The sequence below is a fragment of the Lytechinus variegatus genome, chromosome 5 (genome assembly GCF_018143015.1).
Source record: "Lytechinus variegatus isolate NC3 chromosome 5, Lvar_3.0, whole genome shotgun sequence".
In the NCBI taxonomy this organism is placed as follows: Eukaryota; Metazoa; Echinodermata; class Echinoidea; order Temnopleuroida; family Toxopneustidae; genus Lytechinus; species Lytechinus variegatus.
In genome coordinates this window covers 38,248,542-38,276,241 of record NC_054744.1, presented here as the reverse complement: position 1 = coordinate 38,276,241, position 27,700 = coordinate 38,248,542, and the positions used below count along the sequence as shown (strand labels likewise).

Here is a 27,700-nt window from a genome sequence, read left to right as displayed (position 1 = left end):
CCACCTTGTGAATGTAATTAGTGTACTTTATGATAACTAATTCTTTGTAGCAGAAAATGAATTTAGGCGAGCAAAGAGGCCGTCATACAAATACATCCGACGTTTTTTTTATCTAATTGACGGTGGTATATAGGGGATTGCTTTATAACGTTCGGAAGTAAAAAAAAATCCATTACAAAGTGAAATACATCGTTATCAACGCAGCTTTATTTATTTAAAAAAATAAAAAGTGAATACTGTTCAAGAAAGATTGACGCGATTATCATGCCTCCTCTGCCTTAGGTTTCCGAACTCTTTTGATAAGTCTTACGGCTCCAAGTCCTATCGCACTCAATAGAGCCCCCATGCCGACAGCCACAGCAACCATTACAACACCTATTACAGCCGTGTACTTCAGGACATTTGGGGGTGCGTTCCCCTTCCCTGCAACAGCCGACTTTTCCCTCTCTCCGGCTATGTTGGGGTGTGGCTTCACTCCCTTTGGATTAGGATTAGCCTTTGCCCGTGTGGAAATCTTGTTGATCTCCTTATCAGGTCCAAGTTCAGCGTTAGCGCCATTCTGGAAGGCATCGGGTATAGCGTTTGGGTGGAATGGCATGTTGTTATCAAAGGTGTTCTGGTTGTGGCCGTCAATAGCTCCAGTCCCGAGCTCGTTGTCGCCATCATATTTGTTGTTCGTAGACTCCTCGATGTGGACCTCCTCTTCGGAGTCAATACCATCATATTCGCTCAAAGATGCCTCGATAATGCTGCTGCTCATGCTGCTACTGGTGCTACTGCTGCTTTCACTCGATGGAATAAAGGAAACTGGATCTGTTTCATGGTCCACTGCGATCAAAATATCAGTGAGATCAAATCCATCTTGCCTAACTGGTTCTGATGGATTATCACCGCTGCCTTGTAAACTGCCGAGTATGCTTCCGAAGTCACCACTGGATTCTAGGTCAACGGGACCTGGTCCTACATAGATTCCTGGAGAATCAGCTAGACCCATCGCCTCGAGCCATCTGTCTTTCTCACTTCTTAATGGCGAACCCACGATACTGGTTATCACTGCATTGTTGTAAAAAAGAGAAAATTATTTGACATTTAGTACATTCAGATCTCCATGGGCTAGAATATTAATAAGGAATGGTCGAATGTTGATTTTAATTTGTTTATTTTCCAGCAAGAACGAACCTCCCTCTTCTATTTCCTATTCATCTCAACAAATTACAAGAGAGAAATAATATCTTTCCCAGGGCCCTCTTTTAAATCAGTTTACGTAACTGAAGGGACTACCCTGGTAAAAGAAAACTGAAATAAATGAATGATATAAATAAATCTTATATCGTATTTATGATACGTATTATTTGTGACATGAGATTAAGGCGTTGATATTTTTAATGTAACAGCATGAATTAATACAAAATATTTAAAAGTGAACATAAGGATTACAAACATCTCTATTTCTCCTGCTGTGTACTATTTAAACAGCTCTCATGTTATTCCGCAGTAGCGCAAATTTAATTCAAAAAGTAAAACTGATATGGAAGGATTTTTCAGATGTTGAAATCATTTTATAAAAAAAATTATCACGCAAATTGAAAAACACGATAGATCCAAAACTAATTATGTGGCCTACACTATGTGCTTAAGTAGATTGTACTTTTAATTGAACAAGTGGGAGAAATGGAAAGGAAATTTCAGTTTAAAATAAAAAGTTTGCATGTCTACTTCAAAACAATATTTTTCTTTGTTTCTTTTTCAGGACGTAACACATCAGAAAGAGAACTCTTCAGGATGCATTTCTCATTAGACACTCAATAACTTGCAAAACATTATCTGCACGAGTCTTATGAGATTACGCTATTGTCTAGCTCGATCTACGACCCATGCATGGTTTCCGGTAATATCATCATGTTATTTGATCACTTGTTTGCAAATTTATCCATGATCAACACTACTAGATCGGACAATGTGTCTAGTTTCGTGAAATAATGGTCCGTATTCTGAAGTCAGGTTTAACTTAGACCATGGTCTAATTCTTTGCTAAAATTATGGGAGGCCAAAAGTGTCAAGCTTTTTATTAAGTTGTATGTTTCTTATGTTTACCATGCTCTTTCCTGATTCATCGATGGTGAAGACAATTATGTATTTCTATTTATAATTATGAATGATTTGAGAACCAAATGAGCTGAAATATGATATATCTATTGTTAGGGATTGATGTAACGATTGGCAATCCATACTTAAACCAAAAGTTTAAGTTAAACCTGAGTTAAGAACACGGGCCACTATTTTTACTAAGTGTTTTTTTTATAAACTATAAATTCAAACTCAGACTATCTACATCTACATTATTTCATCCAATTTATGAAGAAGTGAACTAACAAGCATTTATGCAAGTCGCTATATCAATCTTAGGCCTTATGTCATTTAATTCATTATGCTAAGTACATCTAAATTGATTAAAAAAATACCATAACTACATCTTTGACGTAAATTCTAATCGGGAATTATAAGTTAATAGTCCGGAGATTGCATTTATACAGTGAGCTCTTTAAAAAATCGTAAGATATTTTGTTAGAAAGCAAAATTACATTTATAATCAAACATGGCGGTATGATTGTTTCCGTAATCTATTTTGGATACCGTGTCAAAATAATCCCCGATTGAAACGTTAATGCTTTCCTGTATTTGAAACGTGCGTCAGTGATCCGACATTAAACATCGACGAGTAATTTCCTATGACTGACACAACTCGAGCATTTGTATACCGAGTTGTTGACAGTACTCTAAGCAAGAAGAGAGGCCATTCCGAAAAACACTAAATACCCCCTCCCTCGGGTCTTTTGCACCAAATACTAACAAATCACTCAAAATATCCTATGATAAATAATAATAATAATAATAGGCATTTGTATAGCGCCATCTATCTAGAAATATTCTATTCCGAGGCGTGTTGTTATCATTATTATTACCTCGACTTTAGCTTTAACCCCTATAAACCCAATATTCATAACGCCAATTTATAATAAAAGTAATTTTCCTTCAGTTGATAGGCGCCAATGATACTCTAAATCTAAATACACAAATCTATTATTTCTATATTTTGTAAAATTGATGAATGTGCATGTATATATAAAATATCACAATGATGTAAATGACACGCCTATCTAATAGGTGGGATGGGGGCTTGAAACAGCTTAAATAATAGGTTTGAACCCAAGAGGTATCATCCCCATTACCAGGTCCCTCGGAGACGACCTTAAGCCGTCGGTCCTCTGATTGCTTGCTTACTAGTATTCATGCTTTCTTAGCAATCAGGTAAGAAAAATCACCACCATTTACTATTGTTTAATTAATAAGAATACAATTTTGTAATACCTAACAATAAGCAAACATATATTTGCTATTCCTCCAATAATGTATATATTTAATAAGGGTAATCGAAACTTCCAGTCAGTGGCGTAATTACGGGTAGGGCAAAGGGGCATCGGGGCCCAGTTCGGCTGGCCCCCCAAAAACGGGAGAAAATGAGAAAAAGGGGGAGAAAGAAAGAAAAAAGTAGTGGGGGAAGAATTTTGGGGGGATATTATATTACGACACATTTTTTATAACTTAATGAAACAAAATTTGCTGAGGGCCTATGTGTTTATCATTCTTAATGTTCGCATTATCTATTCAATGAGATATAATCCTGTTTTGAAATCATTGTACACCAAATATATTTTCTCGCACTTCGAGTTATCATTGTTTTATGTTGTAATATATATGCTTCTTTTTCATGACTACTTAAAGTGATTTCCCCTTTTAAGATCTGAATATAAAACATTTTCAGTCCGTTTACGTTCACATTATTGGATTAGTGAGATATGTCTGCTCTTAATGAATTCCTAAAACAATCCTTAAAATGCCACTTTTTCTGGTCTGAATATCAAAAAATTTCAGCTCGTGCTTCGCGCTCGCATCATATGATTAGTGAAATACGTAAGGTCTTAGTGAATTTTTAAGCAAGCCTTAGAATGCCCCTCTTCAGATCTGAATTTTAGCTCGTGCTTCGCGATTGCAATATCTGATTAGTGAGATAGATAATAATGTTCATTAATAAAATGACTATAAAAAGTGCTTCATGTGTTTAGGTGTAATTCTAACAAAATATCAGCACTATGGTGAGCTTATGAGATATGCATGCTCTTAATGAATGACTTATAATAATCCTTAAAATATTGGTATTTGGGGTCAAATTATGCAAAATTCCCTTTTAAGGTCTGAATATCAAATCTTTTCCGCTCGCATTATTTATTCAGTAAGATATCAGGTTAATGACACAGTCTTTGGAATGTCTCTATTAGGTCAGCATACCTGGCAATTGATCGCGCGAAGCGCGCCCTTCTAAGCGACTCAAAAATTTTGCTGCTGCCCGCAATGTCGTGACCCACGGCACGCCACTGCTTCCAGTGCTTGTTTTCGCCATTTCATTATCCCTGAATGACACTTTAGAGAAAGGGTGAATCTCTCACAACAGCGGGGAAAGTACTGGCTTTGGATTTTGACACGAATATTGACTGGAATAGTACTTACAATGGGGAGGGCCTACTACATTATGATCATGCATTCCGTATTTTCTTTAGCAGATGCAATCAAATTCAATAACATTTCTCGTGAGGATTTGTTTACAGGAATATACAGTCGTAATTAATTGTGGTTGTTGTATCACTGATAACCAACCTTATGCTAATTTCAATTTCCATGAAGTTACCAATCTTGATCAAGACAAACGAGAGACTTTTTCTCCCTCAAACGGATTTCGAGTGAGAAAGAGGGCGCTAATACGGATTCGTGAAAATATTACAATTGCGCTATCTTACATATTTGGCAGTTGCTGCTACTACGAACACAGGAAATACCTTCCTCGAATCTTTATAATTATAGGGAGACAATGATATATTCCCGATTCCTAGAAACATCACCCATTCACCTTGAATAGTCAAGACATTTTAATTCAATATCCAAATTACTGAAGATTTCTCGCTGTTCGACACTTCACCTGTCATTTGGGACTAATCTACCAAAGAATTAGGTTTTTCAATTATCGTTTATGATAATAATGTGTGTGTGTGTTTCATAGCGGGTTCATACTTATCTTTCTTTCTTCATCATCATCTTCTTCTTATTCGTCTCCTTTTTCTTCTGTAAATGGGTGTGTGATTCTTTGGTTGTTATTTATGTTGCTTCATTGTTTTGTTCAGCCATTTGATGATAATGTTTTTCCCTTAAGCTCCGTTTTAGCCCTATTCATTATCTTTTTTATTTTACATTCACTTACACTTTGAGAAAGTCCTGGGAATAAAAACAACTATACAATATACATTCTTGGGTTTGGGTCAAGTGAAAATTTATCAAGTGAAAATGAAAATGAAAAACTTTGACAGTTAGCACTGTCCACTTTTGTAAAGCTCGCAGAAACAAGTTAAAAACAAGTTTAAAAAAGTAAAATATAAGCTAAAGTCCCTGTGTTCTTCATGATTAACTTTTATTCATAAACTATTTCCAAGTTCTGCGGAAATCATTTCTTACAAACTTTGCATAAATAGGTTGCGCTCACTCGAGCGGAAAGAATTTCGACAGTAATATCGTAATTCGCTTAATAAGATCATCAGACCTGTACCAATGTTTAAATGTGGAAAAAGCATTAGAATATTGGAAATATATAATTTACAGGATTATTTCATCTACAGTGATACGCACTGTAGGGCATCTTTGCTGAGATCTTGTTGATAAACATGGAATCTTAAGGGGTTTAGCATTATAAAATCTGTCGAATGTAACTTATGTTCAGTCATGTCACTCAGTATGAAGGTTATATAATTTGATTATCTATCATGATGTCAGTTTAATGCACTGTTTTTATAGTAAACCAAGAAACCTTGCTGTCATTTCTTATTACCCAATTCCTCACATATCGTCCACTTTATAATCAAATTAACCACCTCAACCTCCACCATGCCCGACAAGAACAAACTCTGCTTTACTGCTAGTATTACCACCCCACGAAGCTTTAAAAGTAGCAATATGAAGGGGCATTGTGTTTAAAAGAGCATTTCAAAATGGGTGATGATATTGCTATGTGATATCTTATAGACGGTTTGCGGTCGCATCTGAAAGGAATGTGCTCCGTAGAAATGTCGGATATCTCAATTACCCTTTGATAAAATCTCATTTATTTTTGGAATGATATGAACCCGCTTGACCATTATTCTTAAACCCTAGTTTTCTATTCGCAAGTGTCAACGACTTGCAGTTTTGGCCAGTCATTATGCATGTAGGATTATTGATGTAAATGCTTATCTTTATACCGTTGCAACGTCTAAGTGAATAGTCGACAGGGACCTGGTTTAGGGTTCGAATCTTTACTTAACTTCCATTTCCAAAATGTTCTTTTCTTTTGTTGGAGTGTTTACACTTGCTTATCTTATTAGTGATTATGATGAATATCACGCTAAAATTAGGAACATGCCTTCTAGTGATAGGGGTTTTGTTTGTTTGATTTTTTTGGGGGTGGGTGTTATACTTCGATAAAACCAACTTCAACATACGATAACTCAACTGGTTCCGTGGGTTCAATTAACACCACTACCAACACCATTAATGTAGTAGACATCATAATTGTATTAAGGAGGGAAGCATCGGTAAGTCTAAGTTAGGTATTTTCTAGTAGCATTTCACCGACTACTATTCAAGAAAAAGGGACAAGTATATAGAATTGTCTTTTAAATAAAGATAAAAATTGACAAGATTCAGGTAATATTATTTGACTAAATACAGAGCCACTTGGGTTCCAACACGAAAATCGCCTAAATTCTATCACAAAATGACCAGAATTTGTAGTAACACTTTGGCTATACATGTATAATGTCGTTTGGTAAGATTCGAGTCAACATAATCATTTGACTATAGAACAGAGTTGGTGGATCTTCAGCAGTGAAAATCTGTTAAATGTGACAGGAGTCGAGCAGGTGTTTCTTGTGTGACGCATTTGCAACATACAACACTTTACTTGGATGGATTTCAAGAAAATATCATTTTAGTACCAAAGGATAACTTTGAACCCTTCTATCATTAAATAGAATGTGCTAAATGCAAATGCATATGAGGGAATCGAATTTGATGTTAATTGTAGTCGTGATCATATTAGCTCGTCCATGCTGATGAAGGCCATATTTTAATAACAAAATTCATTACATCCGGGTAAATATTGGCTACCATTATTTAGGAGTTGATGACTTAATCCACGAATCGAGGTCAAATGATTAACTGAACAAGGTGTGTAATCATTTTTGATACAGTTAAGCTTCTTACCTGCATAAAACGATCTTTGATTATATTTTACTTCGTAATAATATTAGCTGTATAATTAATGGGCCCCTTTCTTTGCCAAATAAGAATTTTGTCACTGGTGAAATTTGGTTCAAATGGGTTGGCTACACAGCCCATGTACATGCCAAACGAATCGTGTGGAATCTAACTTAAATGCCAACGTAACAGTGAAATGATTATTTTAGGCATATTATAATTACTACTCTGCCAGAATATTCAAAATAATTTCTCCCTGAACCTATGCTCCGTGGCCTATTTCGAGATTTGACATATTAGTTCCGAAAAAAAAATTCTGACTGAAGCCAATATTGTGTCTTATACCTGTGCTAATTACACATTTGATTTGTGGTGTACATTGTTTAAATCGGCGCAGTCACTAGATAATCTAACATGGAACAGGCACTGAATGTGACCCAGGTATCATGATATACGAATGCATTTTTACTTCATGTTCCCAAAGATTGTTTAGTGTAAGCATAAATCAACAGTTACAAATTGATAATATGATTGTGTATATAACATGTTGGCTATTGATCATTCCTCGGTGTTCAAAATGCATTTATTCTTATAATCTTAGAGGTTAAACGATGCATTCTTAGATCCAAATCGGAAGACTTGAGCTTCAGGTTTGAGATGATATCATAAGATTAGCAAAAAAACATTCCCAGTAGATTAAATGTCTGGCTGCGGTAGTTTGTAAAAGTCATTGACTCGGTTTGGCACGCTCCAATTTTCGTGAAAAATTAATAGTATTCTCCTAAGTAAAGCATAAACTGATTACTAAAATCCAAAGAGAATGCTTCTTTTGTTTATCAAAGGCTTTCAAACTTTGGTAGCTTTCATACTTTATTTTATATTCACAAAATGAAAAAAAAAATCATAATGAAAGAGAAAACGTATACGCAGAAGGCAGAAGGTAGAGAAAAATAAAATGTTTTGAGATCCATCTATAGATCTCTTGCTTCTTGTTTTGCATGGGATCAATGAATAACCATGTGCAGAACATCAAAGGGTTTAAACATAAATAAAACCACGATGAATAATAACAAATTATACAATAATAGCAATTTTGTGGTACAAATAATAATGCTCTTAACTGTGTCATGATGATCGTAAGAAAAGAGATATATCTAGCCACATTGACAAAAGAATTACCTTCATTTACCACAATTATGTCGGCTTTAAAACTCTATAATAAAATGGAAAAATATATTTATGAAACAAATTTCAGAGCAAATAAGTTCAGAAAAAAAATTGTTTCATTTCAGAAACTTTTTCGAACAAGCTGGCAATCTGTCACATTATCAAACATAATTATTACCAATGTTTATTTCTTAAATATATGTATCAGATCTCTTATTTTTCTTGCCAAATTTGCTTTGGCTGTGACAACTTAATAATTGTATAAAAAGTCAGTTTGAATATATGTCTATGTATTAGAAATCATGCATATACCATGTTTGTTTACTGTTTGTCTAAAAAATGTAAATTTTTATACAGTGTAATTATGTTTTTTTAATAAAGAACCCTGTGGAAGGGGAAAAAAACGAAGAAAAAAAATCACAAAGCGAAAATAACAAAATATACATTCAGCACAATCATTTTGTATTTGAAATAATTCCGAGATGGTTAGAGTGTGCAGGTGACGTAAATCCAATGGGGATTTTTTTTTTTCAGAAGCTTCTGACACGAATTTCCTTTATCACAGATTTACGTTATTTCGAATGGCAATTCATTTGACCAACATAACGCCGCCCCCTCTCTCCTTCGTCAGAAAAAAAATATTATTCTATTTTACCATGAATATCATCTTCACTCTTTCGCCGATATATTAAGTATTGAAAGGTAATTTTTATGCCTGATTTCTCATAGTGCATTTTTTTTTTTACTTAAGTTTTGTTACCTCATGAGAATGTACATGTTCACTATTAAATTTGTACTATGATTTTGTCTTAATTCCTATGTTGAGCGCTTATAAACACTCGTTTAAAGCGCTATACCGTATGAATGCAATCTATTATTATATTGATATAAACAATAATATAGCAATGTTATTTTCAAAATAAAGATAAAGGTTATTTTCACTCTCTCACTCCCCCCCCCCCCCCAACAGGTCAGGTCCTGGACTATTGACAGATCGAGGGTCCTATAATTTGAGTAACAGCCCTCCTCTAACACTCGAGTCAAGTACAGTAATTACCAGCGTGCTGAATTCTTTAGTTTTTACTTTAAATGGCGGCTGGTACCTTTTTTTTTATAATTGGGAAATTAAAGTTATAACTGGAGCACCTGTACGAGCTATTCACTTTCATGCGCCATGTATACGCGGAGGCGGGAGGTATGAGGAGCGCGGTACTTATAAACGACAATCAAACGAGGTACTAATATGAAAATATGACATGAAAAGGTCAAATGGGGCAAGAAAGGAGCACCTTAAAATAGCAGCCCCGCTGAGATTTTAATTCCAACACAATCACAAACGCAAGTTCATCGACCTCAAGACATTAACTGGGTTATTATTGGAAAGAGAGGACGACGTGTAATGGCCATCGCGTGTAGACCACTGAAATATATCACCCCTTGAAAAGTGGAAACAGATACGGTTGGAGTAAAGCCGAATGAGCCCAAATGGCGGGTGTCAAGTTCTCCAGACAATGTAACTGCAAAGATATTATCAGGTAATTTTGATAATGCAGTAATAACTAAGCAAGGAAAGTAATACCTTTTGTTTCTAATGTTAAGGACGAAGATTTGAATCGACAACCTATATTTACGTCAAGTCCGAACTCCATCCTCCTTATAACACAGACATGGCAGATGTTTTCTTCCAAGCGCTTTGAATTTCTAGTGCACCCTCATTTTAAAAATTGAATATGACCGAAATGCCAACTGGAGCGTACAATTTTTATTTCTGTTTATATTAACGTATATGATCCAGATCATACACTATTTGCTAAACCTCTAATAACCAGACAATATTTTTCATTATATTTTATTACCACGTGTTCCTTCGCACAGGTCCTCTAGCAAATGCCACGCCATACTGACACAATAGAACTTTATTTTGTTAAATAATCGAATTGTCTAATACTTATATAAATGCAGTGTTTTCTTACCTGTTAGAACCAGGATAACCAGGGCAGAAATAGGAGAAGACATATTGCGATCTGTGGTTGTGCAGTCGGACTGTCAGTTGTCACACAGTATACTGTTGTTTGAAGTGCGAGGCGGAGTGAAGAATCGAGATGACACGATAGGTCAGTTATTGGTGCAATTGGTCTCTTCCTATTACTTCGGGGGTAGTTCGATATTAGGTTTAACTCCCTGTAATTAGCCAGTCAGACGTCCCCTTCAAACACCTAATATGTACGCTCAATTGATATCCAACCAAGATGCAATATGCTCATTGTGATGTATAGTTTGGGTAGGGAAGTTCCCCTGGAAGAAATCAGTAGGTAATACAGTTTAGCATAAAAAGGGGAATGAAACGGATAATTTATAGTCCATGGTACCGAACAGGGTTACACTGCGTTTATAGACAGACTATTATTAAGGTTAAACATGTAACTCTAAGTGTTAACACAAGATGTGATCCTTAGCAGAATGTTAAATGGAGTATATCCTGAAGTGAAATATTTAATGACGAGAGGCGTATGACTGTCCTTGATGACTTTGGAGGAAAAGATGTAATATGATAAAAACGGGAATTCGATTGCAGCTCTTTAGCTTGACAGAAAGAGGTTCACTTTTTTTATCTTCCTCAAGGAAGTGTGCGGGGTATGGCTTCAATAACACAGCATTTATAAATAGCAGCAGCGGATGATGACCATTCGATTGTGCATCAGTTTCATGCGATGTCGGATCGGATTGACTTGAGATGTTTGCTTGGTGACTTGGTGGTCGACAAATGGCGAGACAAACCTCTGTATGGATGGCACCTTCAGTTGTGTTTGGCTCCGAGCTTAAGAGCTTCACACAACGATTCTGGCACTAGATTGCCGAAGATGAAAGACAGGTTCCAAAATCCTATTCAGCATCCATCAAAATAAAATTACCAACTTCCTCCTTATTTCAGTTGGTGGCGTTCTCTTCTCTCCCTCTCTCTGTCTCTGTACAACGAATTACATTAACATTCATAACTCACTAAGCACTCATGGATGAATGTTAACCTCACCTCGTTAAAGAGCCATCGCAGTAGGGGAGGGGTGTAAATTGCACCTCTCTTTCAATAGGGGTAATCCTAAACGGCCCGGTGTGAACCTGAACCCCCTTTCGCGGCGGGCATATTATTTTCGAGACCAATTAGTAGTCGTTACTGGGAATATTACCGCCATTTAAGATCTCTCGGCATGACTAGAAAATTGCTCTTCAAAGACTTTTCTCCCTCGGGTGTTGTCTTCGTTCAAGGTTAATATCCAATCCTATTAGCCCTATGGGAGGCTTTATATTTCGCTTTGAACATGCTTAGAGTCTCCTGAATCAGTCAAGGGGAGTATGTAGACAGGTCATTCATTAGCCAGATTTTTTGCTCCTGTTATCATTTTGGGGTCCTTTTTCATTACGAATCTTAAGTCTTATAAGAACTAGGTTGTAAAGAAACAAGAGAAAATAATAAAATAAAGAGAATGACTTATCTGTATTATTCATTACATCATCAATAGACTCGTTTTGCAGTTTTGATTAATTCGTATGGTGTTGTTAAATAGCTTAACCTTTAAACTTACCAATAATGTTAACTGGAAAATCAATATCAACTACCATGGACACATTGCTCAACAACCGATCATATTAAATCAACCATGCATATAAAGTTTCCATTCGACCTCATAAATGGGAATGTCAAATGTATAATTTATAAACCAGAGAAAGGAAGGCATTGCATGAAATCGAAAATCATATCAACACAAAAGTTTTATTATCATTATTGATATTATTATCATTATCATCTCACCCACTAATTGAAGCTTTTCACTGTGGTGCTCGAGAAGTGAAACAACGGTCTCTAGCACGTAACACTGCATTAAAAATGATTTCATCTATTTTTAGCTTGCCGGACGAATTCATTTTCACCGCAATGACAATTTGCGAAGATCAAATGGAAGGTAGTCTGCCAAATCTAGATGGGATTAGATTTCATGATTTGGGAAAAGACCACACAGGCAAAATTGAACATTTACTAAACATCATAGAACTCCGACATAAAGGTTACATTCCACAAGGTTCTCATTTCACCATTCACCCAAAACATTCCCTGGAAGGTCAAGACCTGTATTGTTTCAGAAAAGGCCCATGCAAGGAATCAAAGATACTACTCTAGTAAAGGTGTTCATACAAGATTTTACATCAATAATTCTCATTCCTTATCATATTATTTATATCTAAAATATAGAAACTTCGCAATTTCAACAGTGTTCATTTGAAAAAAAAGAAGTGTCCAAATATGAACATTCTTCGTAAAAGTCAGATACATCTATTGAAGGTGTACATTCAGTATTTGACTTCCAAAACTATATTTTTATTCATTTTCCGATAATATGTATTTATAGCAAGAAAATATCATTCTTTATCAAAAGAGGCAAAGCTTCATATCCATAATATATATTAAAAAATTAGTTTCTCATTCTCAAGTTCATTGTACCCTAGATCCAAAAATTTACCAAGCAAGTTTCCAATTTAATTCATGATTTTGTGAAAACAATAGGTAATAACTTTCCGTGGAATGCAATACAACCGCAAAAGGCTAGATTCAATAGTGCTAAAAATAGCTTTACAATGAACATGATATTTATATTTTATATTGAAAATTCTGCTGTTTTTGGAATTGCGTGCAAGATTCATCGCCGATTTTACATGATTTCATTTTAGAACAATGGTTACTGAAATATAGTTTTTATATATTAGTTTAAGTGACATCATGACTATTGCATATGATCTTATTTTTCAATGTGATTCATATTCCTTTTGTGAAGAATATGAAAGGCAACATTTTCCTCAACATCAGTTTGATTTTTATACATGCCCTAGTAATGAAACTTGTACTAAAATCAGATGTTAAATTAAATTTCAAATATTTATTTTTTAAAATTCATAGATGCACAAATTGTGGTAAATATAGCACTAGCATTTAAAAATGGGGAGTCGATGGTGGCTCATGCTAACTACTGTATTTATTTGCATGTTATTCATTTGAAATATCATACATCTTAACTCTTGGTAAAAAATGAAACAATGGGTCGACTCCATATCCAACATACAAGATAATAATCACTGCAAATGAAGTTCCTAAAGGTAAGCTTTAAACTTTTATATGATTAAATCATAGAGAAAAAAGTTCCAGGAACAAAAATATAGCACCAATTTGGAAAATATTTATATCCAAAAAGAGTTAGTGAAAAAGAAAATGCAGTCAAACAAAATATTGTAACGAAATAAAAGGTTTATCTAATTAATGTTCGTCATGGTTTTGGAACGGTGAAGAGCGCAGAACAATGTTTTATCCATGTATATAGTTGCATAGACGAAATTTCAGTAATCGTTTGTAATCGATTATGTAGTATTTTCTTTAAACTGTATTTAAGCACTATTTGCTGAGAAACAACGATGTTTACAACTGTTTGATTATGTTAGATGTTCACATTTAATTGTTCTTCACTCTTTAGGTATAAATAGAAGTGACAATTACCATTTATTTTATTACTTTTACTGTTTTTAAAAGATGATTAAATTTTAGTGCTTGACAATCTCCCTCCATCGCCGAACGCAATCGAGCTCCATGCTCAATTGTGAGCCATGTCATGTGCTTGGAAGTATGAGGCTTCTGACCGACACTTTGTTCAATTTACATTGGAACCTTGAGAATGATTTCTTCTGTGAAATTATAAGAACTGAAAGCCTTGCTTCCTACTCGGTGTTATTTCGTTGTACGGAGCTACAAGTATACATAGTCGGAAAAGCAGAAGTACTGACTAGAGAAGGAGTGACAATACTGACTTTACTGAGATACGCAAAATACTGAATTACTGAAAATACTGAGATCACTGAGATGAGTGAGGATATTGGAAGCACTGAATTTACGGAGATACTGAATACTGAGTATTCTGTCTTCAACATGGTCGTGCAGTTCCATGAGATATAATCTAAGTTACTGAGGAGCAAAGAGTCAGAAGTGAAAAAGACGGACTTAACACCAACTGGTTGTATATTGCAGCCGAAACGAGCCAGCTCGTCAGGAGAGAAAGTCGGTTCGGCTACAATATTGAAGGAGAAACTTGTTTTAATATCCTATGCAATTTTTGGCGACTCCTTTAATATTATCCGTATATATCCCCAAAAATTATACATTGATAATTTATTATACATGAAATAGACATATAACTGGGTTCGCAATGATAAAAACGTTCATCACTTTTATTTGATGAGTATAGAACGAAAGGAGAAATAAATAATGGACACTTTTCTTAAAGCACAGGATAATGACCCATTAACATCCTAGCCAGGTTTATGACTTGAAATTCAAAATAAAAATCATTTGCATGAGCAAATTTTTGATCGTAAACACTCGGAAATTGCAATCATTAATTCCAAGTATGGCGGCTGTAGATTCAAAGAAAACGTTTACTGGGGCGGGTGAAAGGACGTATTCTAAGCTTCCCTTTCCAATTGGGTCTACTTTCTTCCCCGACAAGATGACTCTTCGATTTCTTGAATCATGACGAGGGCAAAATAACAGGTAGCTGTTAATGCCAAACAGGTGGGGGTTCGAGGAACGGCATGAAAGCAGAAGGATTGCTGTAGACGAAAAATGGCGGGATTTTTTTTCTGGAACTAAATTTGGGAGCGTCTTTAAGATATCAGAGAAAAAACAGTTTCAAGATTAAGCAATAGAAACTGCATTTCGAGGGAAGCTATCTTGTCATATCTCAAGGATACACCTTACTTGTATAATCTGGTTTTCACGATTCTGACCTGAATCTGATTCTTGGTCTAAGTAGTCTGCATGGTTGTATGGAAATATAGCGAATGTTTGCAGCCATCATGACACATATTGCATTAAAGCCCAAATGTATATGACCCACTTTCTAGAATATTGTAAGCTTGCTCCTCGCGAAGTATGAAAGTTGTATATGCCTAGACATCGCCGCATCTCCCAACCCTTTAAAAATTAAAAATCAAACGAAATTCATTGAAATTCCTATCAACGCCTCGAACCAGTTACCACATATACAAGTAATCGTTAAAAAATTCATATTTATGCTGATAACATAAACTTACCATAAGTGCAGCATTATCATATAGAAATTTACCCCAGATCTACCTCTTTTTCCCAGATAAAGTCATTATCAGCCCTCTAAGAAACAACAGTTGTTCGAATTGGAGAGCAACGAGAAAACTAGAAATTTGCCCTGAGCATATGCTTCCTAGTGAGAGCTAGCAGATATGCTTAGTAACTATGCAATATCATATAAGCTAGGGTTCTAGGTTTGTAGCATTTGATTGGTAATGTTTATGTGTTTTAAACAACCGAGTGAAATACCCCATATCCAAATCATGTCAATAGCATTGATTCATTGATGGGGGGAAATATAAAAAGAATTCGGTACAAACATTGGTGTGATGGCGGCAAGGGGAACCATGCACCCCTCTTGGTCGAAGAGGAGAAAAAAAGCCCCCTAAAATCAAAGAAAAACAGAATATAATGTGCCGTTAACATTTCTCAGTGGTGAGAAAATACCAACATCCTTCCACTTGCAGTATTATGATGAAAATGCTTAGTTTCAAATGGTAAACCGGAAGATTTCTCCTTCGTTCGCTACTTCCGCTAACAAAGTATAAAGCTCCCGTTACTGCTATGTCATATCTGTTCATACTGTAGGGCCAACAATGCTATTTTACAGGCAGAATAGCCGATTTTATAATTCGGTCGCTTCTCTCTCTCGTAGACATTCCCATTAATGAGAATTTCCATTCTGCAGGCCTGCATTAAGCTGTAGGCTCGTAAAGTTAATATTCATTTATGAAAGCATAGAAAAGTCTTTTCGTTCAGTTCAGTTTCATTTATTTCACATCTCTCATAAAAACATTCAAATAACAATATAAAAACATATTTATACAAATATACACAATAGAAAACAAAGAAAAAATACAGAACAAATCAATTGTAAAAAAGTGGACAGATAGGAGTGAATAATATAAGTAGCAGCGGATGTAGGGGATCAGCAATAAGCCATTGGCCTGTCTAGGCTGATCCCTTGTATACTGCAAAGAGGAAACCAGTTATCGATTTAGTAGAAATAGAAAAGAAAGACCCTACAAAAAAAAATTGATTGAACGGGGGGGGGGGTGGAGAAGGGGGTTACATGCAATAAGTTAGATCTACCTATTAATGTAACAATTCAATAAAAGTATCTTATATTTTCTTTTAAAATTACTTAAGGTTGGGCATTGCTTCATATCTTGGGGCAAAGAATTCCATAAAACAGGTCCACTGTAACATATAGTGCTTCTAGAAAATCGATAACCCCATGAGGGGATATTCAGATCATAAGAGTTACGACAATTATACCTATTTAAAAAATATCTATACACAAAGTAATCATTAAATACTTGAGGTAGGAGCTTCTTCATTGCTGAAAACACAAAACAAGCCGTTTGCAAATTGTACATGTCATGAACTTTTAAAATTTTAAGTTTGTTAAAAAGGGGATCAGTATGAGCAAGATAATGACTATCTGTAATTACTCTAATTGCTCTTTTTTGTAAAATGAAAATTCTATTGATCAGGTATTTCGCACAATTACCCCATACAGTAATACAATAAGTTATATACGGTGAAATCATTGTGTGGTACAAAGTAACACATACATTTAATGGAAGGATTTTTTTTAGTCTATTCAAAATGCCAATGGCCTGAGATATTTTGGTACATAAGTTATCAATGTGCACTCTCCAAGAGAGGTTGGAGTCAATGGTCACACCTTTAGTGCCCATTACTAATACAACGTTTGTTTATTTGTTAAATAATTCGCTTCGCTTGACATGCTAGAGAATACACGAAATTTTAATGATCGATCGCTACCCTATCTCACATATGTACAATTTTTCCTATGTTATATGATATATTCAATACTATATTATATCAGTTCTACTCTTTCCCGATAAAATGTAACAATCCACCCTCTCCCATTTTCACTTGTATGTTTTCCAGCCCTATCCTTACAGCCTTTTTTTTGTATTTCTAGTAGACTTTCTCTGATCATTTGATTTTGAAGTCAAGATCCGTTGGTCATTGTTATTTTTATTTTTCACAAACCTTACCTCGGCATGTTGCGTTTATATTAGACAATTTGTGACAGTTATGACGGTCCCGTGCCAATAATAGCTTTAACCTTTCAAATTTGTCATGTTTGTTTGAGGTAAAGTTATGATTTTTTAAAGCCACATTGAACTTACATCAAATCTCATACTAATCTGATAAAGAAGGAAATAATCTTATTTATTCTTAGTTCGTTGTTTATAAAGGATTATGACAAGGCATATTCAATTAGAGGTAATAATATTAAAAAAAAACAAATAGAATTTGTTACTCAGGTTGACACGATTTGAGTTATTCTTGTTAGACATTTGGCATGCACTTTCATTAGGCTATGCATTAAATGCATTTAATTTAACCCCCCCCCTTCTCTTTCGCGCGCTCTCTCTCCCTATCTCTCTTACTCTTTATCACGGTGTACATGCATGTATGTCATTATTAGCGTAGATTTATATCGACAACTCAGTTTTTCAAAGAAATGTAAAGTTCATCAAAATGGGGGACTCCCCTGTCAATATCTCAGAATCAGGGGGAAAAGGATATTGGAAATTTTTCTGAGGCCAACAAGTTTAAATGACGTATCTTTCGTTAGGATGAAATCTATACCTCTGACGGCCTATGAGAAGGATCTATTTGATTAAACGGGGGTCATAGTCACAAATCTTGCGGAACGTTAAAAGAAGACTTGCACCATTTTTGTCCGAAATTTCATTGAAGGAAAGAAGTCAAATCCTTTTCGCGTTTTCATGCAGAATGCCATGAATTATCTTGTTTCTCTCAAAAGGTTAATGAGGAGGACACAGTCAATGATGTTTTGAGATTACAACACAACATATATATTTTGTAGAGCAGTTTTCTGAAAGATGAATATCATCCAATTTGATTGCAGTGGCAGTGAATATTACGATTCAGAGGAATAGGAGAAAAAATGGTTTATTGGATGTTATTATACTGTATGTTGAAAAAATACATTTAAAAAAAATCACTAAGTCGATATGCTCACTTGCATTAATTCAAACTTTATATATGTTTCATATTCCTCGGCTGATGGCCGGGGTACATGAAGTCAACCTGAGTGGCCCTTCTATTCTCAATAACGTTCCGCAGACACTCTGTCACACGTCTTCCTGCCGACCAAAGTCTTGCTAACCCCCACCTCCTGTCTGGCATCTTTTCTGAATATTATTCAGATCCAGACTTGACAAACGGCGACTAAAGGGAATCACAGGAAATAATCTTTAGGTTATTCAACACATAAATACTGCTGGATGCTTTGTTAGTGTTATGAATGATATCATAAACACTGTTCACAATATTCTGTGTGAAACACTTTTTGTTACTTCATGAAAGGTGAAGTGAAGGATGAACGCAGTAGGTCCATGATCAGACACTGTAGTTTGTAAATATGTTTACCGGAGATTTGATCACTGAACTAGATGTACTGCCTATGTAAATTGTGTGCCGGCCGACAGAGATAACACTGGAAGGGAGCTGCCCCTGTTAAAGCCTACCCCTCCCTCACCCGTTTAGGATTGGACGTCTCTTTTTTTACATGTATCAACTGTACTGCAATGTCATGTCTAGTTGATGTCTCGAAGGTATAACATGTGCTGCGATGGTTTCCTGCCTATACTAGCTATTCTTGAATATCCTCCTTCAGAATAAGATATTTGAATTGGCTAGAGCATTTGGTGACGTCACTCACCGAATTTAGAAAATCGAGCGGTCCGTTTGTATCAGTGATACGGCGTGTCTTATAAATGACGTTTTCAGTTCAAGGAAAAGTACACTTAGATATCTATCAAAATATAGGAATAATACGATTTACATTAAGTATATATATTTTACATTTAATGAAGCAAAAATTGATTTGAAATGAATTGTGTTGATATAAATTGCCTTCTGGTTCGTCATCTACTAAACTCAGATAAGGGTGCTACTTTTACTAAATAAGACAACTTGCATGTATTAAACGGTTTTTCCGTCGTGATTGATAGAACGTCCGTGGTAGATGGCGCTATTTGAAACAAAATTTTGAGACTCATTTATTAGAAAAGTCGTCAACTCAGTAACCAGAAGAACGAGTTTACCGAAGTACAATCGAGAAATCATTTAAAATAGACTAATGTTTGCTAAATTCAAACATGTCAGAACATTTGACACTAATGCTGCAAACTTTTAGGAAGGTCTATCGAAGTTTCTTTCAACGGGAAAAGTTTTTTTCAAATGCCTGCGAAGACCACATTCTATATTTTGTTCCATTACATGATATCCTGAAAGAGCGTTTATATGTTTCACCCCCTCCTGCCTCTATATATTCTCCTTCATATTCTTCCTCTTCTATTTCTTCTTCCTCTTTTCATTTTCTTCTCATATTTACGTTTCTATTTTACTACTAGCCTTTCTTCCTCCTCCTCGTTCTCTTCCAGTCTTCTTTTGTTATTATTATTATTATTATCATCATTATTATTCTGCTTGTCTTTTTCAACCTTTCTCATTCTCCTTCTTCTTCGCCTTCAAGCACCGTAAGTCCAAGTAGGACTATTGAAGTCAATCTGCATTGAAATATTTGTGTTGTAGCGCCATCAATTTCAAGCCAACCTCATAACCCCTTCTCCTTTCTTAATATATCCATCTCTCCTTGTCTCCGTGTCTCTGTTCTTTCTATATAATATGCGACCTCGACCCAGAATCATGATTTGAATCACAATTTGAATCATGATTCAAAACAGCAGCATGAATCACGATCCGACAGAATCAGCGTTTATACGACCATCTTTCTAACGCTGTTTCTCCCTGAATTCGGGCCGATCCAGTGCGCATCACAGTGCGCAGTTTGACCCAGGAAGTATAGGTCAACATTTTCGCACGTGTTTCTAACTTCACGTCGGCTGCTAGATTTTTGCTGCCGCCGGAGCTAACGAGCAAACGTTTGTGCAAGTGCAACGCTTACTCGGCTTCCGAAAAAATAAATCTTTTACTTCCAGAATTCCGTGTATTGTACCTCAGATTGTTTTTGATCGGGAACCAGAAGGGGTCATTATCCTCCTTCCCACCTCCCGATCGATTTTTCTTGTCTATGATGGTCCTGTACTGGGCACGAATTCTGTTAATTTTGTCTCGACAGGCGGTGCCACATCTCCGTTGAAATCCCTCCCTCGCAAGCGCCGCTGAAAGGGATCGTCTTATTTCTGTGAATCCCGGTAAGGGATGCTTGTGCTTCAGGCTGAGCCCAAAGCACAAGCAGAGCCCTGAGTTAATTCATCGTCGATCAGTCCAATTTGTGCCTTTGGAACTTGAAGAAATGATTGATGAAAACAATGAAATATACAAATGACGCTACAGTACAACCCCGGGGTACAATACACAGAATGATAATTCCTAAATGCTGGCAATACTGCTACACGAAAATTAACCTGCACGAAACACAGCGCGCGCCTTTGAGTCGAACCCGGAAGAAGCACGACACAATGACGTCATAGAATCATGATTCAAATCACGATATCGTTTATACGACCTTTTTCGTTCGTGATTCTACAGAAACGTCTTTCCAAACGCCCCTTTTTTCGTGTTTCATGTTTGTGATTCTAATCATGATTATATTCAATTTCGACTAAACGCAATCGTGATTCTGCAGAATCGTGATTTGAATCATGATTCTAATCATGATTCTAGGGTAAAAAAGTGTCGAATAAACGCACCCTACATCTTAACCGTAGCTATCACTGACCCATCTCCCCTCGGTGCCTCCTGTTGCGGCAATCAATAAGATTTATGGTTGTGTTAAAGTTTCTTCATTATGACAAGGGTGGCCCCATGCATTGCTACTTTGCGTTAACCGTGATGTTCTGAATCTAAGAAAAATACTTTGGATGTCTTTTTTTTTCCTTGTAGCCCCATTAATTCTACGAATTTTCACTTTTATCCTCCCCCTTCCCTCTCTTTCTCTCTTCCTTTCTCCCCTCCCCCTCTCTCTCTCTCTCTCCCTCTCTCTGTCTTCCGACTCCTCTTATTGCATTTAGACCAATAGATCAATACGCGTTGTTACCCCTGTCATACTGAAGTGACTTTTACACAGCCATACAGAATGTGGGATAATGATTTCAGATATAGCTAACGTGAGGGCAACGTCTAAAAGAAAAATAAGAAGGGACAACGGGGAACAGAGGGGATGGGTTCATAGGAAATATTGGCTTTTAAGTGAAACCGATGGCGTTACAATAATTCAATCAGATGTTCGAATAGTCCTATCCTATTATTCCTTGACTTCCATGCAGTATGCGAAAAGTTATCACATACTGCATGGAAGTCAAGGAACAATAGGATAGGACTACGAATCCTAAGGAGGAGAAAAGCAACAGCAGCAATTACAAGTAGTAATGATGGTTGTGGAATATCAAAAGAAGAAACAGAAAATAAGAGTAGTAGGTCCATTGGGAGACGAAGGAAAAGAAGGACACTAACAATCCGGGCTAAAAATGAAGCACATTTAGATACAGAACATGATGACAGCTAATGTACAGTTGCAATGCGCTGGGTTACCCCTGTCATAATGAAGGGACTTTTAGAAAGCCATAAACGTACAATACTGGCCATGTTCTGAATAGTTGTCTTATAGAAAATGTAGTCCATTCCTAATTTTCTTCATCTTTTATTTGAAAGTCCTTTTTCTAATCAATCCTCTACTGTAATATATTTACCTCCCCCCCCCCTCCCCTCTCTCTCTCTCTCTTTCGCTCTTTTTCTTTATCTCACCGTCTCCCTTTCTCGCTATCTCTCTCTGTATTTCTCTGTGTATTAACATTTGTATAATCTCATTCTTTTGTGTGATTCACATGTGTATTTTCCAGTCCTTTCTCGGTTTATCTTCATGTCTTATATCTCTTTGCTTATCTATTTCACCAAATTTATAACCAATTTAAGCGACCAACTCTCTTAGGATGCCTGTTTTTATTCTCGATGTGCCACACTATACTTCACTTGTTCATTGTCGTTGTTGTATGTGTACGGAAGATAATACAAGATCACAATAAAGGACATACTGCGATGATTGTCAGTGCAAAATGTGTTTAATTCAGATAGAAATAAGAAGAAGATAAAAAATCAATATTTACACATCATTTCATCAATGTCAAATATAACGAATACTCATGAATTTGCATCTGTAAAGACGTTGCAGACGCCAAAATGTTTACTTTATTACTATAATTACATTGAATTTGTATTATATTTTTACAAATATGGTTACAGAATTAGCAGTGTAATAAACGATTTGCCACTTTCCTGAATTTAAGCGTCAGGTACTTCTTTTCAATCAATTCATCACATACAACAGTGCAGGATTTCATTTTACACATTTTATTATTTCTTTACTATGAAAACAAATACTTATTGAACCTTGGTCTAGATACTGTACTGCAGCCAATTTCCTGAAGATTTCCTTTTCGTAAATTGATTACAACTTAACACACTGCAGCAGGGAAACCAGTTCTTTTCAATGGCGTACCGCCGTCATTTTACCTGCAGTTTTAACAATAGTTGATCAAATGTCCAATGAACCATATCATTAAAAATGAAATTATTTACATTCAGAACAAGAATTTTATAAAGAATTTTGATTTACGAATATCAATTGCTGATGGGAAATTAATTTGATATTCATGTTCCAGTTGTGCGTAAGTTAGTTAGTCATTGATTTGATGTGGACATGATTACTTAACATGATGATATTCGTGATATTAATCATGACCAAACAAACACACTAAGAACTTTATATAATCCGTAACATTTTACATGTTTATCAATCTGAATAACTCAAACCAATCCAATGCTAATGAGATCTCCTTTTGGATTACCATTTCCCGTATGTCGTAAAGTCATGCGCTACTGTATGTTTTAGTTTAATTAATCATCTCCGATATCTAGACAGTTTGCAATATACAGTAAACATACGTTACTATCGAGGTAATGATAACCACGATAGCGGGATCTAAGAAAGGGTACTGCTGAAGTCTAAAAAAATCCATGTTAGTTACTCTTTCATTTGAACAGAGTTTATCATTTGCTTACATGTCCATTACTACATGAAAAATTCAACAAGATGAAAATGGTGAATATTTATTATCCTTTTAACCCGGTTGTGATTAAGAGACTATGACGGGACTAACCCTTTTTACTAATCCACCATTGATAATGAATTAGTGATAAATTAATTTATTAATTAATTAATTAATCCACCTTCCTCGATATTGTTATTGTAATCATGTTTCTTTTCAGCCTTGTGAAGTTGCCGACCTTGAGACAAGGATTTTAATTTACCCTTGGCAGAGTTCATGATAGTATCTAACACTAAGCGAAATAAGACCACGTCATGTTGTTTATATCGAAATGCAGTTTGATTCGTACCCATATTTTCGCAATATTTTTTATCAAATCTTCAATTTTTCCTAAAGCGGATGTTTTTCAACTTGAGTTCAGTTTTATTCATCCCATGCACGAGATAAATTGCGAAATGTAAGTGCATAATATTGCATATGATGTTTTATCTTTTACAACCACGAACAGTTTTTACATTGCAAAAACTTTGGTGTTGATTTAACACCAGCCAGGAATCTATACATGTATATGTCCACACCAGAGAAGTGTTAAACAACACCAGTTTCGTTTTGGTCTAACACCAGATAGTTGTTTATACAACACCAATTAGTATTATAACAGCATCAGTTTGATTCCAAACTGGTATTGTTTCAATACTTCTCTGGTATGGACATACATCAGGGGCCGCGGAAGCGGGGGGGGGGGGGTGGGGCCTGGGTGCTTCACCCTTTCCAAAACCATATACAAAAACGTAAGATTTTGTGCGTGGTCAGCCCCCACTTTTGGCTCAACCCCCCCCCCCCCCTTGAAAACCCTTCCGTGGCCCCTGTATATTGATTCCGGGCTGGTGTTAAATCAACACCGGATTTTTTGCAGTGTAGCAACTATTATCAATATGGAATTTCAAAGAAGAAAAATAAATGTATAGCCACAAATGCAAAACTTTCTGGAATATTCAACTCTTAGATAAAGTGTAGTTGCTTTCAAAAACACTAAGTGCAGTAATTGAAACCAAAGCCAATATCTTACAATAATACCAAACTCATTAAAATTCTCTGTAAATTTATCGTGACATGTTGTAATATATCAAACAAATTGTTATCACTAATAGCTAAGCCTTTCACTCACCCCTACCTAAACATTCTGATATTTACTCATTTCTGAGGATTTGAAAAACAAGAAACTCTAGATTTCGCATAACTATGTATTCATTAGACCACTTGGTTGCTGCAGCGAAAGGGAGCACCTCCACTTATACTGACGCAAAGCAAAATTACGTCTTTGATCCTGCTTAATAAGGTGTGGTAATTAAGATTAGAAACGTTGTTAATAATGTCACAGAGTTCGCCTCACTCAGATATAGACAAGGAAAAGTATGCATTTTCCAGCTGAATGAGGGTATATGATACTGTAAGGACAATCTCATTACTTGAACTCATCAAAGCGTTAAAACGAATGATAAAACAATTATATTTCTGCTACAAATTTTATATTGGGACTTTGCAAGATTCTTTCACACCATGTTGAGCCGGTATAACTATATTATGATGAGCGCCAACTACGCTTCTGGCATTTTGGGGCACTAACTTCATTCATAAGAATAGTTTACTGATCATTAACAATAATTGTTATAATTGCCGTTCCCTAGTATCTCTATAATTCACCCGAGTCAAATATTTCAATTGCATTACTCTGCCTATTACAGTAGCACTCATCGAGTAATCCAACAACTGTTACAATTATCAAGGGAAATGTATCAGGAAACTAGGGGTTGAAACACTATCTTTCCTCACCTCCAGCGATGGCATGTAATTGGCTTAATAAATGCTAGTGTTGCCATATTTTGTCTAGGAATAAAGATATCATCGTGCCCGACATTTGCTATAACTAGATGTCCAAGTTTAATTAAAAATGTAAAGACATTTAGTTAGATGATTAATACTCTGTACTTTTTGCAAGAATACAACTGTCTTCTAACCGGACATATGAAATTTTAAATTTAATCTCAAATATCTACTTTTTCTTCAGAATCGATCGACATTTTATTTGTAATATTACCCTAGAAAGGGCGCCATTTGCTTGTCATAAAGAAGACAGTACATCATAATCCCATCTTATAAGACAAGCTATCATAATTAACTATGAATTTTCATGTAGCGGCATTTAATTGGCTGATATATAATACTTGTAACTGAAACTTTGTTAATAATATGAAAGGAGACTTTGTGGTTTCGGAAATTGGTAGTCCATTTAAAATTACTCGACCAAAATCAATTATAGTACAATTACGAAAAAGAATAACTTTTACATTCCTAAATCACCCCATACAAATTTCATTATTGAACAAATTCAATCATATATTACTTCAAAAATAATATAAAATGTAGCATTTTTATTATACATTCAATACAACAATTACAATATCTTCACAAATATAGATAATATCGGCCTACAGTGTATTTCATTTTTACGATCAAGTACGATCTGCCGAATATATGCATACTTATTTTATTTGTCTAGCACACACATAATGATATACTGTACACTCATTTAATAATGAGCATCGTACATGCAGCGTACATCTTCAAAGTCAAAAGACGATTCATAATTTAATTCATTTTCTTTTTTATTTTTCTGCGATTGAATTTCTGTATGTGTCATACCATGAAATTGATTGCCTCATTTAGTGCCTTTTCCTGAGAAATTAGTAGCAAAAAACTCGCTATGTGGAAGAACAGATAAAAAAATATAAATCCATGAAATGACTTATTAATCAATACTGTGAAACATTGTCGTCGAGAAGGGAAATGCAGTAGTTCGGTCTGATTTTACAAATCATATTAGTCAGTTATATGTATTCATTGTCTTTATAATTGAGCATTTGTTATGCATTCACAACTGCCCTTTGAGACATCGTCTGATAATTTGCTGATGTTTGTAGATGTTGACGTCTCCATTTTCGATACCCTACGATTGCAGCTGCAGCAGCTCCTACTGCTATACTTACAGAAACAAAGGTTGCTGTAAGAGCGGCAGTCATGGAAGATGGTTTCTTTTTCTGATTGGAGTGATTGATAACTGGTCCTATTGTTTGGGGAATCAGAGGAACATGGGGACCTGCCCCACCACCAGTACCAGCTCTTGGAGGCGGTTGAGGTTGGGCTGGTCTTACGGGGAATTGTCGGTTCGGGTAGTTCACACGAGGATTGGAGTTGACTGCTGGTATAATAGGGATATTTGGTAGGCGAGATCTAGGACCAGTTCCTGGCCCTCCGGAACCACCTCCTGTTGCTCCTCCTCCTGCTCCACCTGTGCCTCCTACATCCGATCCACCTCCACCAGCCCCACCACCTGCAGCACCTCCTCCTTCACCCGCTCCTTCCGTTCCTCCCCCAGCTCCACCAGTTCCGGTACCACCTGATTCTCCTGCACCACCCTCACCCGCTTCTCCGGCATCTATACCACCACCAACTCCAACACCGCTGCCTCCACCACCACCGGCAGCTGCATTCCCTCCACCTGAACCTCCAACACCACCACCGCCACCTCCTCCCCCACCAGGTACTACCGGGCCTTGTGGGACCCCCTCAAAGTTTGAACTTGGATCATATTGATCATAATCTGCCATAGTTGGAACCCTCTCTTCGCTTGAGTCACTACTACTGTACTGCCGTCTCATGAAACCCAAAGGACTTTTCAGCTCCCCTGGGTACATCGGTCTTTCTCTGAGTGCAGCAATATTGTCTCCTATTACTTCGACCGGACGAGCTCCTTTCAAATTAATTGTCGTTTTGTTCATGTCTCGTGTACAGTTTCCTTTGATTGTCAGGTAACAGGGAATGCTTCCTTCCACTTCGACATGTGTCTGGATATGTGTTCTGACTCTCTCTCGATTTGTGGCGCCGTTGTGTAATGGACCTGCCAGAACCGATA

At 36.1% G+C, this 27,700-nt stretch overlaps 2 protein-coding genes across 2 annotated transcripts; one reads left to right on the top strand and one right to left on the bottom strand.

Annotated features, from left to right (window-relative positions):
- Nucleotides 1-11,363, bottom strand: LOC121416088. Its single transcript, XM_041609545.1, has 2 exons — nt 10,479-11,363; nt 1-1,053 (listed from the first exon to the last, which is right to left on the bottom strand). Exons 1-2 carry the CDS (start codon nt 10,519-10,521, stop codon nt 263-265), a joined length of 834 nt encoding a protein of 277 aa, XP_041465479.1. The 5' UTR covers nt 10,522-11,363; the 3' UTR covers nt 1-262.
- Nucleotides 11,016-27,700, top strand: LOC121415451 (vegetative cell wall protein gp1-like). Its single transcript, XM_041608654.1, has 2 exons — nt 11,016-11,048; nt 26,962-27,700. The coding sequence occupies exons 1-2, from the start codon at nt 11,016-11,018 to the stop codon at nt 27,379-27,381; spliced, it is 453 nt and encodes a 150-aa protein (XP_041464588.1). The 3' UTR covers nt 27,382-27,700.